General features: G+C 46.7%; 1 protein-coding gene across 1 annotated transcript in view; it reads right to left on the reverse strand.

The window, feature by feature from the left end:
* SUGT1 (SGT1 homolog, MIS12 kinetochore complex assembly cochaperone) overlaps positions 1-16965 on the reverse strand; it is a 58265-nt gene extending 41300 nt beyond the window's left edge. Inside the window, exons 1-5 of the mRNA XM_065405137.1 lie at positions 16841-16965; positions 16707-16752; positions 9428-9518; positions 7620-7689; positions 6976-7046 (exon numbers count right to left, since the gene is read on the reverse strand). Coding sequence (XP_065261209.1) covers positions 6976-7046; positions 7620-7689; positions 9428-9518; positions 16707-16752; positions 16841-16872 — 310 coding nt within the window. The 5' untranslated portion in view covers positions 16873-16965. The remainder of the gene's footprint in view (positions 1-6975; positions 7047-7619; positions 7690-9427; positions 9519-16706; positions 16753-16840) is intronic.
* Positions 16966-18411: the final 1446 nt, after the last annotated feature.

The raw sequence follows: 18411 nt of genomic DNA on the forward strand, positions 1-18411 counted from the left end.
CCAATCAAAAAGGAAGCCAGAGAGGGACTGCAGGAAACTATAGACCAGTTCCTAAAGTGCGGGGTACTTCGAGAATGCCAGTCAGCTTGGAACACTCCTATCTTGCCTGTACAAAAGCCCAATGGTACATATCGGCTGGTCCAGGACCTGAGGGCAGTTAATGAGCGGGTTAAGACTCTACACCCCCTTGTTCCCAATCCGTATACATTGTTGGCCTCTATAGGGGGGCAGTACACCCATTTTTCAGTCCTGGATTTAAAAGATGCTTTCTTCACGATTCCGGTTGACCCCCAGTCTCAGGAGATTTTCTCCTTTGAGTGGGAGGACAGAAGGAGGGTTAGAAAGCAGTTTTGCTGGACAGTGCTGGCCCAGGGATTTAAAAATTCCCCCACCCTTTTCAGCCAGGCCCTGGCTAGAGACTTGGAGGAGTGGGACAACGAGGACAAAGTCCTCCTCCTGCAATATGTGGATGACTTGTTAATTGCTGCTGTGAGTCTAACCTCTTGCCTTAAAGCCACTGTGAGTCTCCTGAACTTTGTTGGACTCCGAGGATATCGGGTAGCACAGAGTAAGGCTCAAATTGCCCTTCCAGAAGTACTCTACTTAGGATTTTACATAAGGCAGGGGGAACGTCAGCTTTCAAATGAAAGAAAGGAAGCTATCTGCCAAATTCCTATCCCAAGCAATCGTAAACGGCTCAGGGCATTTCTGGGTATGGCAGGCTTCTGTAGGATTTGGATCCCAGAGTTTGGACTGTGGGCTAAACCCTTGTATGAATGTGTTAAGGGAGCGGATCATGACCCCTTTTACTGGTCCTCAGAAGCCGACAAAGCATTTAAGGTTTTAAAAAGGAAACTGATGGAAGCCCCAGCCCTTGGTTTGCCCGACCTCACTAAGCCATTCCAATTGTATGTGCATGAAAGAAAAGGTGTGGCCCTGGGAGTGCTTACTCAGTTATTAGGCACCTGGAAACGTCCTGTGGCATATTTCTCTAAACAGCTGGATCAAGTTGCTAAGGGATGGCCAGCATGTTTGCAAGCGGTCGCAGCAACTGCCTTAGTGCTTGGGGAAGCTGAGAAACTGACACTGGGGGGAACTGTGCAAGTGTATACTCCCCATATGGTTCAAGCCCTGCTGGATACTAAGGGTGGTCTCTGGCTTACCCAGGCTCGGGTTGCTCGGTATCAGGCAAAGCTTGTAGAAAATCCTGAAGTTACCTTACAGACCTGTCCCTCCCTTAACCCAGCTACCTTGTTACCGGAGACAGAGGAGCAGGAACACGACTGTTTGGAGGTCATAGATGCTCAATACTCCAGCCGCCCAGACTTAAAAGATCAACCCCTCCTGAATGCTGATTATGAGTGGTATACGGACGGCAGTAGTACAGTTGTAAATGGGCAAAGGAGGGCTGGCTATGCTGTTGTATCTGTCCACGAAACTGTGGAAGCAGAGGGTTTACCTGCTGGGACATCAGCCCAGCTGGCTGAATTGGTAGCCTTAACCCATGCACTTGAACTGTCAAAAGGGAAAAGAGTTAACATTTTTACTGATTCCAGATATGCCTTTGGAGTACTACACGCCCATGCTGGTCTATGGAAGCAACGAGGAATGTTGACAGCTCAAAGCTCTCCTGTCAAACATGGATCCCAGATTCTCCGGCTGTTAGAAGCGGTGCAGCTCCCCTCAGCAGTAGCAGTGGTACACTGCAAGGCTCATCAGAAGGAAGAGCAGGATGTGGCCAGAGGTAATGCTAGAGCGGATAGGGAGGCCAAGCGAGCTGCTACCCTGGAACCACTGGAAGCTGAAGATGCCCATATGCATGCCCTCATCCCATCAGTGGGGGAGCTCCCGACCCCTCAGTACTCTGGCGAAGAAAGGAACCTGGCAGGCAGGCTCGGTCTCCAGGAAAAAGAGGGGTGGTTCCACTCTCTGGAAGGAAAGATCCTATTACCAAAGGGCCTAATTCGGCCGGTGTTGCAGCGGCTACATCAAACCACTCACGCAGGAAGAGAGGCTCTCTCTCAGCTAATGGGTAAATATTTTTTAACCTCTGGACTTAGGCCTCTGGCCTCCCAGGTGCAGGCTGAATGTTTAGTCTGCCAGAAGAACAACCCTCGACCTGGAGTGTCAGTGTTGCCAGCCACTCTGGAGCCTACCCCAGGCCCGGGACTGGTTTGGCAAATAGATTTTACTGAGTTCCCCCGGACCCAAGGATTCAGATACCTCCTTGTCTTGGTGGATCGATTCAGCGGATGGCCTGAGGCCTTTCCATGTCGTAACAACACTGCCAAGACAGTGGCTCTCAAATTTGTCAAGGAGATCATTCCTCGCTTCGGGCTCCCCCAGTGGATGGAATCTGACAATGGAACACACTTCACATCCCAAGTCGTTCAGAAGATATCAGATGCCCTACAGATCCCCTGGAAGCTTCACACGCCATGGCGACCGCAGGCCAGTGGGGTAGTGGAGCGTACAAATCAGACTCTTAAGCGGCACCTCTCAAAGGTTTGCCAAGAGGCTTCCCTTAAGTGGCCTGATGCTTTGCCCCTTGTTTTGCTCCGCATTCGCGCTCTCCCTAAGGGCAGGTTAGGGCTCAGTCCCTTCGAGATTATGTTTGGAAGGGCATGGCCTATGAATGGTACACCGGTTCTGGCAGGGGAGTGGGAAATGGGGTGTGGCTTCTTATCTCAGTACATGTGCTCTCTGTCTGCTGTTCTTTGTTCTCTCCACAGGTATACCAAAGATTTGCAGCCTCTCCCGCTGGATGCCCCGATCCACTCCTTGCAGCCAGGTGACTCCGTACTCGTTCGGACCTGGAAGGACGAGCCTCTCCAAGAGAAGTGGAAGGGACCTCACACCGTCCTGCTGGTCTCCCATACAGCGGCAAAGGTTGAGGGACACAAGAACTGGATTCATCACTCTCGCCTGAAAGCAGTGCCTGCTCCTGAACGGTGGACCGTCCAGCCTGCAGAGAAGACTGCCAGCGACGATCTGGGACTTAAGCTGTTATTCAGGCGACAATAGTGTCTGCTGGGAATGCCCTGTGCTCTCTTTGGACAGTCACAGCGCACTCCCCGCGAGACCTCTGAGCGTTGGTTGTGTTTATTTTCACAGGGCCGGCCTAACCTGGTGGCCTGGTCCCTGTTGTTTTTAATCTGCTTGCTATTGGTAATTGTTATTTTGTGGGTATTTGGGGAATTGTGATTGTTAGGCCCTAGGGTCACCTGCCCAATATGGGTTCAGGTCTAGGGTCTGCCACAGTGGTGCTCTTTGCCATAGAGACACTCCTCTTGTTAACTCCCGTTTCCCCCCGGCGCATGCGGGATGGAAAGGAATCCCTACTAACTTAGAGACAAATACATATGAGTCCCTGAAGGTTTGCTTTGCCCAAGAGTTTAACCTCTCCAACTGCTGGGTATGCTCCCAAATCCCGCACCACGCTGCAGGGTTATCCTGGAGGGTAGTTCCCAAGAATTGGTCAGATATCTGTTGGGGATGGTTCAGTAGAGGGGAAAAATGTCTCAGGTACCCCCTTGTCACAGAACTGTACCATTGAGTCCCAGTATGCGTTAAGGGACGACCCCTGGAAGCCGCAGGCCAACTCAACGTATATCCCTTCCCCTATTAGGTTGCGGCCAGTGGCCCCTGGTTTGGTGTGCTATCGACAGTTTAAGTCCAGCAATCACACCTGGTTTGCTGGGAATAGCACCTGTCAGTATTATTTATCCCCTGACAGTGACACTTCCATCCCTGTCTATGTTAAAGGCAAATCCAACTCTACCGCCTGGCTCGGATCGTTGAATGCCAGACAAGCAAATAAGTGGAGTAGCGGTTATAATGGCTTGGTAGGGAATGGCCACTCCTTTTATATTTGCGGTACCTCTGCCTATAAGTGGCTGCCGCATCGGTGGTATGGAAGCTGCTACCTAGGATATCTTGCCCCTCCCCTTCGTGTTTTCCCTAAACTGCCCCCTGGCCGCCCTAGGCAGCATAGATCTTTGTATGCCACCCCAGAGCCCATTACAGAAGGAGACAGATTGGGTATGATCTTTCTCCCATCCTATGGGGTGGGACGACTGGCTCAATTTTATCGTAGGCTCTCTGTGTTTCTCACCAAGTATGCCAATGAGACCTTGGCCATAGAGAAAAGCCTTAATTCAGAGCTTTACCAGCTCCGGTTGCTGTCCCTGCAAAACAGACAGGCCTTAGATTATGTTTTAGCCTCCCAGGGCGGAGTGTGTGCCCTTATTGGGAGTGAATGTTGTACTTATGTCCCAGAAAACTCACAGGACATTAACAAGCACGTCCTGTCAGCCGAACAGGCTTTTGAGCAGTGGAAGGCTCAGGAAAGGGAACCCACAGGTTTCGATTCCCTTTGGAGTTGGTTGCCCAACCTAGGAGGACTGGGAAATAGCCTTGTGCGTCTCCTCCTCACAGGTGTGGTACTGTGCCTAGTCACCCTCCTCCTGATTGCTTGTTTTAAATTGCTCCTCCGTAAGCTTTGTGCCCCCCGTTCCCTAGAAATCCCAGCATACCCTCTCATTGAGAACCCCAGCTCCATGGCACTCAATCGTATCTTGTCTACAGAATATGAGAAAACTCAGCCAAAAGTTTGTTGAGTATTCTCAAAGGAGGGAACTGATGACATCATTAGGCCTATATATGAACCAGAGTTCTTCCATGTTTAAACTCTGTTCTTCCATGTTTAATTCTAAGTGGCCTTAAGAGCCAAGGACAGGAATTGGAATGTGTAAATAGCCAGTTACCTATTACGACCTTGCTTATAACCAGGTCCTAAGCAATAATGATGAGGTTTGCATGTTTCTAGCTGGAGGAGAGGTGGTAAACTAGAGTAAATAAGACCCAATGATTGTTTAGAGGAATGTTACTAACAAGCTAGATTTATAGCCCTAGAATGACTTAACGGCTTAAATGTATGAACATGTCTTCGGTAGAGCGGGGAGGGGGAGTGGGGGGGGGGGCTTGATTGTAAAGTATAAGAAGAGAGAAGCTGCTTTGTTCTGTGTGCTCGATTTGAGATTTGCCTGTCTCCTTGCACCACTTTGAGATCTCAAATAAACCTTTGATTGTTTCTCCACCCCGGTGTGTTTATTGGCGCGAAGCACGCCGGGCAACGAACCCCTGTTGCTTTGCCTCGGGCACCTCTGTGCCAGCAACACTAGTATTCAGCTTTCAGGCTTCTTCACCACTTCCATTTAACTGTTCCCAAAGATGGTAAACATCTCTCCTCTGTTCTTAGAATGATCCCCTCAAATACTCATCCACATGCATCCCACTTGAACAAGTACAGAAATAGTCTATTTGAGGCCAATCCAAAATTGTGAAAAAAGTTTACAGATGATCCCCAACTTAATGTGTTTTTTTGGGGGTTTCTAGTTGTATTAGAAAGTTAAGAGGGAAGAGAAATCAAGAATCTAGTTGTCTATTAAGTAACAATAAGAGGGAAAGAATTTTCTAGAAGCCTCAAGTTACTGGGTGAAGTCATTGGTGATTAGCAAATAGGGTTTGGGGTGCAGTTGTGGATTACTGGGCCTGGTCTTCACTTAACAGGTTTGCCACCATACCTAGGTCATGTAGGAGTGTAAAAAAACAAAATCACAACTCTAATTGACATAGTTATACCAGCAAAAAGCCCTAGCATAGACATAGCTTATCTTATTCAGGGAACTGGGTTTTGTTGGTATAAGATGTCTCTCTACTAGGAGTCAGAGTAGCAGCCGTGTTAGTCTGTATCCGCAAAAAGAACAGGAGTACTTGTGGCACCTTAGAGACTAACACATTTATTTGAGCATAAGCTTTCGCGGGCTACAGCCCACTTCATCGGATGCATAGAATGGAACATATAGTAAGAAGATTAGATAGATAGATAGATAGATAGATAGATAGATAGATAGATAGATAGATAGATAGATAGATAGATAGATAGATAGATAGATAGATAGATAGATAGATAGATAGATAGATAGATACAGAGAACATGAAAAGGTGGAAGTTGCCATACCAACTCTAAGAGGCTAATTAATTAAGATGAGCTATTATCAGCAGGAGAAAAAAAAACTTTTGTAGTGATAATCAAGATGGCCCATTTCAGACAGGTGACAAGAAGGTGTGAGGATACTTAACATGGGGAAATAGATTCAATTTGTGTAACGACCCAGCCACTCCCAGTCTCTATGCAAAAGAATAAATGGACACAAATCTAACATCAGGAATCATAACATTCAAAAACCAGTAGGAGAACACTTCAACCTCTCTGGTCACTCAGTAACAGACTTAAAGGTGGCAATTTTGCAACAGAAAAGCTTCAAAAAACAGACTCCAAGGAGAAACTGCTGAACTGGTATTAATTTGCAAACTAGATACCATTAACTTGGGCTTGAATAGAGACTGGGAGTGCTGGCTGCCGCTTCCCACCGCCCCCATGGGCCTGGAGCGGCGGACCGCAGCCAGTGGGAGCCGCGATCAGCCGAACCTGCGGACGTGGCAGGTAAACAAACCGGCCCGGCCCGCCAGGGTGCCGATCCCTGGTTTACAACTTAACATTGTATAAGAGGAATTCAGTCTATTTGTAGGCTTTTCCATGATGCTCATCACCATAGTACCAGATCACCTCAAACACCTGAATTTATCCGCAACGTATGTCTGAAGCAGAGAAATATCCCCATTTAACCCACAGGGAACTGAAACACATGGGCTTACATTTTCAGAAGTGACTACTGATATTTTCTGGCCAATTCTAGATGCCTTAAAAGGGCTTGATTTTCAGGTGAGGGGGTGCTCTGTGCTTCCCAAAAGTTAGGTCCATTTCACATGATCTAGCTGGGTATCCAAAAGTTGTGGCACCTAAATCACTAGTCACTTCTGAAAATCGTGTTCAATTTAATCTGAGCCTTATAGAAGCTTTTAAATATTTACTAATTAGTGTGCAAAAAGAAGTGTAGTTTCAATACTTACTGTCCAATTTCTGTCCTTCTTTGAAAGACTCTAGAGCAGAAGCATAGTTTTTGATATGGTATTCACTTATCCTGACATACACACAGAAAAAAACAAGGGAACGGTAGTTATGTTTCCAATCAAATTCACACTTCTGCTGAGCATAGTATATTTTACTTTACACTGTACCTGGGTGGAAAAGTAGTACATGATCTATTAAATTTGCTGTTAATAAACAAAAGCTACAAATTTGCCATAACTATAATTTGTAAGTTACAATTAACTGGGATGCTAAGAACAGAATAACATGGCAAAGGTAGAAACGTGGGAATTTGGCACATTGTCTACTAATACAAGAGCTCTATTACAGATATTTCAAAGTGAATCACCAAAATCTTAGATTAAAAGTGGTACGAAGTTTAAAATGCCATTGTCCAACAGCCCTCTTATAAAGATCCAAATGATTAAAGCTATGAATGCTTCCCCCCAACCACTCCTCCTTGAGATTGACCCTCACCACATTAATTTATTTAGTCCACCTTCTATAAAAGGGCAATTGAGACCCCAATCTGATGCAAACTGTAGTAGTGCTAGAATGAGTACAATATATTTCAAAAATGGAAAATGGAAACTTGCTGCTTGTGGCTTCTTAAATGGTTACATACCCTTTTCTGAGAAAAGCTGTGGCATTATTGGGATTGAGTTCTAGGGACTTCTTTGCATCTGCAACAGCATCTGTAGAAAGTCAGTTTTGCATTTGTCTCTTAAGAATTGCATTATTCCAGTTACGTATCTTAAACCAAAGATCTAAAAGCAAAGTGACAATTCAGTCCCAACTCAACATTTAGCCATAATCTCACACCTTCAGAAGTATGGTACAGAGCCTACAAATAAGCAGTCACATGTTTTTTTAATGTAGAGTATATTACTCTGTTCTAGAAACAACAGAAATACAGTAACTTAATTTGCCCTAATGTTGCATTTGACTTGAATCAGGAGACAAAGCTAACATTCTGAATTTTATAATTTTAACACAAAGTAATTCACATACTAAAAGCGCTGCCTAAGTGAACAAGTAGTTTGAGGTTAATGCTACAGTTAGATTCCTGAGCTCCGTTTTTACATCTTAAATGAAGAGTGTGAAGTATTAGTTTACTTAATTTATGCAGAAAGTCATGCTAGTGAAGTACAGCAATTATCTTACAATATTTTCACCACTCAAATCTGCTATAGCTACTCATGGGGGAATTCTGTGCCACTGTGCAATGCAGAATTTTGATAAATTAATGTTGGGCACACAGAATTTCCTTTTTCCTACAGAAATGGGCTGCAGAGATACTGGCCGCCACTAGGGGCCACTGGACCCGGCAGAGCCCAGCTCACAAATAGACGACAAGGCCAGGGGGAAGGAAAGGAAACTGGAGGGTTCCCGGCAGCTGCAGTTCTCAGCATGCCCTGAAGGAAGGAGGCGATGGCACCAGCTGTTTCTCCCTCTGGATCCCTGGGCTGTGGAGGGCGTAGAGTCTGAGGGTCCAGGCTAGAAGGGGGCCACGCAGCTGGCCTCTGGGGGTCAGGGGTAAGTGTCTGGGTCGGGGAGGGGGACCCATGGCTGGGCTCTGGGGGGAAATGGGGTGTGAGTGTGGGGCTTGGGGGAGGGGAAAGGGGGGGTAGAGAAGCAACTGCTGGTTGTCATAAGGGTTTCTTTAACTCTCTACTCCTGGGGAAAATTGTGTGTGTGTCTGTATTGTTACAGACATACTTGCTGACAGGTATTTACCAAAATAATTGAAACTGGAGTGATTATATATAGGGTTATTTTGACAAATAAAATTTGCAGAATTTTAAAATGTTGTGTGCAGAATTTTAATTTTTTTGGCTCAGAATTTTTAATTTTTTGACAGTATTTCCCAGTAGCATACAGCTAGTCTATCCATTCTGCTGCTCTGCCCCCTAAGTGCGACAGACTGTGACCTTCAGTCAGTCAGACTGTTTGGGTTTAAGCTGTGCATTCCAAGGCCAATTCTATTCAAAATTTAAGGTTTATTTTTTTTTTTTTTTAAAAGAACTGGATCAGACACAGAAGGAACCATTTAGAAAGTGAAACTTTTCTCAAAACAGTACATATTTAAAGTGTTGCATCACTTTTAATAAAATAAGGAGAAAGTTTAAGGCATGTCTGAAGCCTAAATCCAGTAACCAAAGTAACTAAGCAATAAATTGAAACAATGGGTTATTCTTTCATTAGTGTACTCAACACATTAAATGGAAAGTTAGGACTGCAAAGCTTCCATGAGAGACCAGAAGTGATCAGATATCAGAAGAGCTATATTAGTGGCAAATGTGGGCTGCTTTGATTAAAAGTTAAAAATTTCTAAGACTATCACTATACTTTGCTTGATTTAAGACATCTTTCTGTAAGGAATGTCATAATGTGGTCTTAAAGGGATACACAGTATAGTTTAAGAGATGTTACCCCAGTAATTCTGTAGAAGAATATGAGCATAAGCTCTTTGACAGTAATATTCTGCATCATCTGGCTTCTGTTCCAAGGCCACTGTCAGCTTCTGCAAATCCAAATATAAAAATTTAACATGACAGTTTCTGTAAATCCCTCCAACAATAGAACCCAGTGTGTAGCCCACAGTGAAATGTGTTGCTGGAAAAAAAATCAACCACCACCAATTAGCACTATTTTGCTTTAAGTGAAATTACACTGGAACTAAATATCCTGAGCTCATGGGAATGCCTGGCTATTCCTCTGTTTTGATCCCCAAAGCCTTTACCTTCGAGCTAACCGCTATCCAAGTCCAAAATATGACTGACTGAACCGTGTATGTTTATTCAAATGACTTTTGTGAAAAAGAAAGAGCAAACACGTTTTGAATAAGTTATAGTACACCCATTTCCATGATGTGGGTGCAGCAAAGACCAATTTATAACTCCCCAAAATGGGGAGCAATAATTGCTCCCCATACTACATATGCACCTGGAAATAGATTCCTCTGGTTTACACTTTACCAGGTAGATGTTTGGCTAAAGAAGGTACATCTTGTACTGCTTTCTGAAGCTATTAAAATAAGGGATAGTTACTCTCAGTAATTCTACTTCCTGAATTACTTCGGTGGATTCCTACTCTCACATCTCAGCTACTTAGCACATAAATAGGCAGAAGCTTTCAAAGCCCTCAAAGTTCTTCAGTCTTGAGGAACAGAAAGGCCAGTATCATAGCAAGACCAACTGCCTGTACCCACTAAAACACTCTTTGAAGAGTAGGAATCCTGTCAATATGGTATCTTTAGTAGCAATTACACTGGTGCAAGTATTTCCTTCCCACTGGTGCAAAGCATGAACTAGCAAACAGGAGGAGGGAGATAGCGAACAGGAGCAGTAAACGGGAGTTTTGCAAGGGAAATCTCCAGGTGAAGGAGGAGAGATCATGAGATCCCTGAGGTGAGTTAGTTTGTGTGCTTGCTTGCTTGCTTGAAAATTACAGCGTGGTCTGTTTTGGGTAGGCTGAAATCTTACTAATGAGATTCCAGCCTGCTTTCCTTTGATCCATAACCCTTTTTGAGATCTCTGGACTATAGGGCAGGGCTAACCCAGGGACAAGAAGGGTTTAAAAAGCCAGCTCCTAAATGACCAGAGGCACTATCGAACATTAACAGGCAGCAGGTTTAAACGAAACATAAGGGCCCCACACTACAAGGATGTGGAAAAATTGGAAAGAGTCCAGCAGAGGGCAACAAAAATGATTAGGGGGCTGGAGCACATGACTTATGAGGAGAGGCTGAGGGAACTGGGATTGTTTAGTCTGCAGAAGAGAAGAATGAGGGGAATTTGATAGCTGCTTTCAACTACCTGAAAGGGGGTTCCAAAGAGGATGGATCTAGACTGTTCTCCGTGGTAGCAGATGACGGAACAAGGAGTAATGGTCTCAAGTTGCAGTGGGGGAGGTTTAGGTTGGATATTAGGAAAAACTTTCACTAGAAGGGTGGTGAAGCACTGGAATGGGTCACGTAAGGAGGTAGTAGAATCTCCTTCCTTAGAGGTTTTTAAGGTCAGGCTTGACAAAGCTCTGGCTGGGATTATTTAGTTGGGGACTGGTCCTGCTTTGAGCAGGGGATTGGACTAGATGACCTCCTGAAGTCCCTTCCAACCCTGATATTCTATGATTCTATGAAATACTTCTTCACACAACACACAGACAACCTGTGGAACTTGTTGCCAGGAGATGTTGTGAAAGCTAAAACTATACCTGGGTTCAAAAAGCATTAGATAAGCAGATGGAAGACAGGTCCATCAATGGCTATCACCCAAGGTGGTCAGGGACACAACCCCGTGATCCGGGTGTCCCTAAACCTCTGATTGCTATAAGCAGACAACAGGGAATGGATCACTCAGTATTAGCCCTGTTCTGTTCATGCCCTCTAAAGCATCTGACACTTGCCACTGTTAGAAGACAGGACACTGGGCTAGATGGACCATTAGTGTGGCCCAGCATGGTCATTCTTATGTTATTACGTGATGCCATATTAAAACCTGTACTTAACAACTGTTCAGTTAGTGGTCTATAGAGATTGTACCAAGATCAGATGCAGTAGGAGCCCCCAGCTAAAATGCATCCTGGCTAACAAGAATTCTTCCTGGGCTTCCAAGGAGTACAGCAGCTCTGCCACCCTGGGAAAGAAAGGTATGCACTACCTTCCAGAACCAAGCTAACTCTTCTGGCCAGTGCACTTTGATGCAGGACAACAGCCCCACCGTAATGCCACCCCTCTCCCCATTGAGGCCAGAGCCACTACTGCACTAGAAATGCACAGTGCTTGCACTACTCAGCCATTCTGTGCCTGACCTCTGCACTGCATCTCACACACATCCCCATCACCCTGCTCTGGGTCAGCCACCATCCATCCCTTCAATTTCTATTTCCCCCCCCCCCCCCCCCGAGACCCACTTGAAGTGCAACTACAGAGAGATCACAATTTGAGGCAGACAATTGTTTTCAACTAATCTTAGAGATGGATATTTAACTCTGGAACAGTTGCTGCATAGGTGAGTAGAGTTATAAACTTGCATTTTTAAATTGATTACCCAGATTTCTCCTACGTGAAAATAAAGAATGATGGCAGAATAGTACAACAGATGCTATACACTCCAACAGAAGCTACGTTTTTTCTGTATTTGTATTGTTACAGTGCTCAAAGAACACAATTAGGATCAGTACCTCGTCATGCTAGGTGCTGACAAACACACAGGAAGATGCAGCCCTTGTGCAAAAGAGCTTACAATGTAAGGTTTAGACCAGCCACATAACTGAAGGAACAAGAGGGTGAAAGAGAATTACAAATGAAGTATTAGAAGTTTCAGCGAGAGAGGGCCTAATTGCTCATGTTTCTCCTGTAATAAAAAGCAGAAATTTGATAAACGGAAGGTGGATCAAGGCTCCTCTTGCAGAATTAAAACAGCCAGCAGCCCAACTACGGATCCGATGATGGAATCCAGTACCATGCATAGAAGACACTAGCTCTTTGCTGGTTATGTTGTGGGTTCTGCTATGGACTACCTGCATTTAAATGAATGAATGAATTCGAAAGAACTATCTATAGTGCCTCAGTAGGGAATAGTGTGTCCAGAGGACACGCACACAGGGCAGCACATGTGGCAATGAACTCTGGTATACCTCAACAAAGAGAGCTAGGAGAAAGAAGGGCAGACCAAACATGTTACACAAAAAAGCAGAATTTGACCTGCTTACACGAATGCACTCCTAATTCAGTATATTCAAAAGTAGCTGCCATGGAAGCATTTATAACAATAAGGGACATCCTCCTGCCCTTCCTACATAGAATAGAATGAAGGCATACACTGAAAAAACTCCAGCTAGTACAAAATGCAACAGCCAGATTGGTTAGCTACATGATTCTGAACAGATCACCCTGGTGCTTCGTTCCCTGTACTCAACGAAGAGCCAACAGAAATTACAAATCAGTGCGTCTGTCCTCATAGACTTTAAGGTCAGAAGGGACCATTATGATCATCTAGTCTGACCTCCCGCATGATGCAGGCCACAAAAGCTGACCCACCCACTCCTGGAATAATTCTCTCCCTTGACTCAGCTGTTGAAGTCCCTAAATCATGATTTAAAGACTTCAAGTCGCAGAGAATCCTCCAGCAAGCGACCCCTGCCCCATGCTGCGGAGGAAGGCGAAAAACCTCCAGGGCCTCTGCCAATCTACCCTGGAGGAAAATTCCTTCCCGACCCCAAATATGGCGATCAGCAGAACCCCGAGCATGTGGGTAAGATTCTCCAGCCAGACCCGCTGTCCTGACTCTCAAAGCCCTCCATGGGAATGGCTCTGGCCTCTTGAGAAATTGCCTCTCCCTCCACGTACATGACTTCCCATAGCAGCTACATTCCACCATAATAGTGAAAGTATAGATCAGAAGTAGGAGGCTTGTGAGCACTGTAGGTCTTTCACTTAAAGAAAAAAGATGTGCTCTACAGAGCTCACACCCACAAGAGCGACCACAAGATTTTCAAAACTAAATGCAAAATTTATTTAATTGACATGGCTCTCTCTTCAATATATTCCTCACAAATGACAAACCATCCGCATAAATATAAAGAAATGAACTAATTAAGTCTTTTCTCCAGGAGCTCGGAACAAAGATAGCTATTTGTTTTCAAATGCTTTAGAGGTAGGTATTCAGATAATATGGCCCCTTTTGCTATACATGCACTTAGCTTAAAAAAGGCAGCCAGGTGACAACCAAGGAAATACATGATTAGCTGCCAGAGTTAAAATGAAGGACACTTGCATATTGTTTTACTAACAGTTATAATTTTAGCTCGAACAGATTTGGTGCTGTACCAAATCTTCACAACTTATATTTGCAAAGCATTTGGTAAATTTTAAGGAAAAAATATAGGCTGTGCACCACAAGAATTCTCATCTAATTCTACAATTTAGGAGAACAGGAAAGGAAATAACTATAACAACCACCTCAGAATAAAGAAACCCATGTATCTCTTCCATATAGCTTTAGGCCAAGCTTTTAAGAACCAGGTTCCTAAAGTTAGGTTCCTATTCTAAGCCCATTTTTTAAAATCTTGGCATTGAAGTATGCTCTTGCTTTAATTTAAGTAGTCCACTGCAGATTATTTAAGAGCACCACTTCAAATATGCAGTCTTGATACAACAGTGTAGCTAGAAAACAAATGCAGTGGCTTTTAACAAGGACCTGCTTAGGTAAGATAGCCTCTTCTAGTCCTACATTAATGAAACCTGACCTAAAGCATCTGTGTAATATCAGATCAGATTCTACTGATCATTTCTTTTAAACAAAATGAGTCTTAATAATTACACTCACCTGTAAAAAACACTTAAAGCTTGGGCTCACACACAGAAAAGGCTGCAGATATGTCTGTGGTTATTTTGTGATATTTCCATGCATCATCTTTTAAAATAAAGTGGAAACCATCTCCAAAATTCATCTTTTCCACTCCATTCTTAATATTAAGATCTTTGCATGGGCCCCAAATCTCCATACTTGTCCCTATCATTGAAATGATTGCAAGAGCATCATTTATCTTGGCCCACAATTCCAATCACACCTAGCCCCTCCCCAAATCCTTCAGTCATATTTCCTTACCTCGACACCCACTTGAAAACCTTCATCCTCGCCCTCAAATTATTGTACAATTTCATATCAGTATCCAAGTACTTGTTTTTTATCCTCTCTTTGCTCCCTATACTACTCCTGGGGGAATTCTGTGCAAAAAAATAAAAATTCTGCACACAATATTTTAAAATTCTGCAAATTTTATTTGTCAAAATAAGACTACTTGAAACTGGCATGATTATGTAGTTTGGTAATTTATTTCAAAATACCTTCAGCAAGTATGTCTGTAACAATACAGACACAAAAATTCCCCCAGGAGTAGAGAGTTAAAGACACCCCTATGACAGCTCAGTTCCTTTTTCTCTGCCCCCTCCCCGCCAAAGCCCAGCCGGGGGCCAAGCACCCACAACCCCTCCACCCCAGAGCCCACAGGGGCTCCCTAGCCCAGACACACACACCCTTCCCCTCCCAGAGCCCAGCCGTGCCCCCCCCCCGCCAGCCCTGACACCCAACCCCCTACCCCTCAGAAATCCAGGGATCCAGAGGGAGAAACAGCCTGATGCTGGGTCCCGGGCTCGTGTGGAGTTTCCTGTGCACCAACCTCTCCTGCAGCTGCCAGGAACTTTCTAGCCCCTCCCCGCCTACCCCAGGGCAGTGACTTCTATCACAAGCTAGGCTCTGACAGGTCCAGTGGCCCTAGTGGTGGCAAGCAGCACTGCAGCCCATTTCTGTGGGGGAAAGGAAATTCTGCGCAAAAACCATTAATTTCTGCAAAATTCTGCATTGCGCAGTGGCACAGAATTCCCACAAGAGTACTATACCTGAAATCTATTCCTTTGCTACCTAATATGGTTCTACCCTCTCTTCAAAAATCATTTCTTCCAAGATAACCTAACCCAAGTATCTCCTTTAAAAGAAACCGTTATGGTGTAGACTAAGAGGAAACAAAAACTATTAAAGTCATGCATAAAACTTCACTGCTCAGTCACTCTGCATCTTTCCTTGCAAAACATGCTTCATCTGTATGTCATTTAAACTGTAATTTACTCAGAGTTGGGATCCTGTTTTTATCATTGCCTGTAATGCACCTAGCATACATAGTTATCACTTTATAAAAATGCTAATGCTGAAAATAGTTACTTGAGGCAGCCTCCATAATAACAAACAGTCCTATGGAGAGACATTATGGTCTAGTAGTAGAGAGAAAATGAGGTAAAAAAAATCTGGCTTCTTATTCCAACCCTAACACCAACTCAGCCAGGCTGCTGGAGAGTCACTTCAGCACTCTGTGCCTCCATTTCCCCAGCTCTATGACACTTTTCTACCTTGTGTAACCCACACACCTTCTGGGTGTGGTGTTGTGTCCCATCTAGTGGCAATGAGAACACTTAGAGAGAAAGATAAAATGAGTCTGCTCTACAGCCTTAGTGAACAGCCAGTTGGCTATTAGCTCATGCACTAAGCTCCAGAAATCCCAGGTTCGATCCTGCCCGCTGATGACCGGGGTCTGTAAGCGTTACACTTGCAGAGACTTTGAGGCTCAGTTTGTTAGCTCCTAAAGTGCTCAGGGGTGGTCCCACAGGAGCTGCAACAAAAACTAACCTTACGCTAATGTTAACATGCGTTTAGAGAAACTCCATGTAACCTTAACTACTGAGGGCTTGTCTACACTACCCGCTGGATTGGTGGGCAGCAATCAATCCAGCAGGGGTCGATTTATCGCTGAGCACTCTCCCGTGGACTCCGATACTCCTCCAGAACGAGAAGCGCAAGCGGAGTCGACGGGAGAGCGTCAACCGTCGACTTACCGCAGTGAGTAGATCTACGTACGTCGACTTCAGCTACGCTATTCACATAGCTGCTGTTGCATCTCTTAGATCGACCCCGAGCAGTAGTGTAGACAAGCCTGAGCTGCACCAGGCGCCCCCACACCTGCAGACACACGTGTCCGAGCGACTGGCCAAGGCCCCAGCTCGGGACAATCCGACAGGCGGCTCCTCCGGCTGAGGACACGGGCTGGGCCCTGCTAACGCACCGAGGGCGATGCCCAGGAGATGCCCAGGCCGCTGCCCCGCCCCGCGGGCCCCTGTCGCTCGCTCTCCCGCCCATCACCGCGCCCGGACTCTCACCTGCGCCGCCGCCCCGGGGTCCTGCTCGACGTCACTGTCCGGGAACCTGGAGAGAACAACACAGCAGCGCGCGGTTAGAGGTGGCCGCGGCGGCTCCGGCCGGGGCCGCGAAGCGGGGTAAGGGGGAGACTCACCGCGGACGGGCCGGGTCTAGGGCCGCCGCCATAATGCTGCCCACTCCGCCACCAGGGGACGGTGGGAGCTGAGCAACAAACCCGCCTGCAGTCCCGCGGCGCGCGCAGAGGCTGATGGGACCAATGGGGGGGGAGTGACGGCACTCCCCTTCTTCCAGTAACCGCCAGCCCCACGTGACGAAGGGAAGCTGACGCGGTCGGCACCCGTCGCCGCCGCTCGTTGGTTGCTAGCGAGCGAGGCGAACGCCCCTTCGGTGAGGATCCTCCCTCGCGCCCCCTAGCGCGGGAGGACTGGGAGCGAGGAGGCGCTCAGCCCGCTCCTGCCCCTCCCTGGCAACGAAACGAGCCTCCGAGGGGCTGCGGGAGCTCGCGGTCCCCACTGGCGCCCGGCCCGGCAGCGGGACCCCAGCCAGCAGCGCCTCCAGCTCCTGGAACCCGTCCGTCCGCTGCAGTGTCTATCCCCAGCCACAAGGCTGGCATGGGAGGCGGGACTGGCACGGAAAGGCAGCAGATTTAACCCTGGTGAAAGAGGCCCGTGTGACAGCGCCTAGGGTCCCTTCTCCTCCGGCCCAGGGCTCGGCGTGGCAGGAGTAATGGCTGTATTCCCTGCTAGCACCTCCGCATCCCAAACTCTGCCCCCCCCCTTCCTGCGGTCTAGGTCAGGTTCCCGCTGGCAAAGGGGGGCTGGCTGTGGTCTGGGCTCAGCTCCCTGCAACTGGGGTCTGCTCCTCCAGGCTTGGACTAGAGAGGCTGCCCCCCGGGGCGGGGTTCCTCCGCTGAAGCGGAGCCAGCTGCTCTTTCTCCTGGTGGGCTGAAGGGTGCGCTCCTGTTGCTCTTGCCTGGTAATTTAGCAAAGAGCAGCTGCAGAAGTGGTTGCTAAATAGCCGGCACCTCTTCTTCAGCAGCAGGCGGGCCCTGTCACTGGGTGGTGGCTGCTGCTGTTCATACTCCTCTCCTCCCGGCTCTCAGAGCAGCGGTAATCCAGGCCATCCCCATCCGCCACGAGCAGTTTGGGTCTTCCCCAGGCAGCAACAACAGAGAGGCCCAGACCGCCATTCGGGGGGCTCCTTTCCTGTTACCATGGTTTAGGGCTCTGGTTCCCCTGGGATGTGGGAAGAATAGGGTTGGCACCCATCTGGTTTTTGGCTTGTATGTCCTGGTGCCATTTAGGGTTGCCGGGTGCTGAGTTTTCAACTGGAAAATCTGGTCAAAAAGGGGAGCTGGGAACCCTAAATGGCACCGGAACCAAAAGTCCAGTTACCACAGGGCAGGGGGAGGTATGGTGTCATTAACCCGTGCCAGCCTCTACTCAGCTGGGACTGCCTCATACCTGCAGGCAGGTTGGCTCCCTGAGACAATGGGGGGAGGGAGGAGCAGGGGGAAAAGGAGCAACAGGGCAGGGCCTTGGGGGGAAAGATGTGAGGCCTTAAGGGTCCAGTTACCAGCAATTAACTACAAAGGTGTTAACTCTCCCGGAAGAATAATGCTGCAGCATCACTGGTTGTTTGGTTTTCTTTATCACCTGATTGCAGCTTCAATTTGGCATCACTCATTCTGATTACCAGTGCCAT

This window comes from Emys orbicularis, chromosome 1 (assembly GCF_028017835.1).
Source record: "Emys orbicularis isolate rEmyOrb1 chromosome 1, rEmyOrb1.hap1, whole genome shotgun sequence".
In the NCBI taxonomy this organism is placed as follows: domain Eukaryota; kingdom Metazoa; phylum Chordata; order Testudines; family Emydidae; genus Emys; species Emys orbicularis.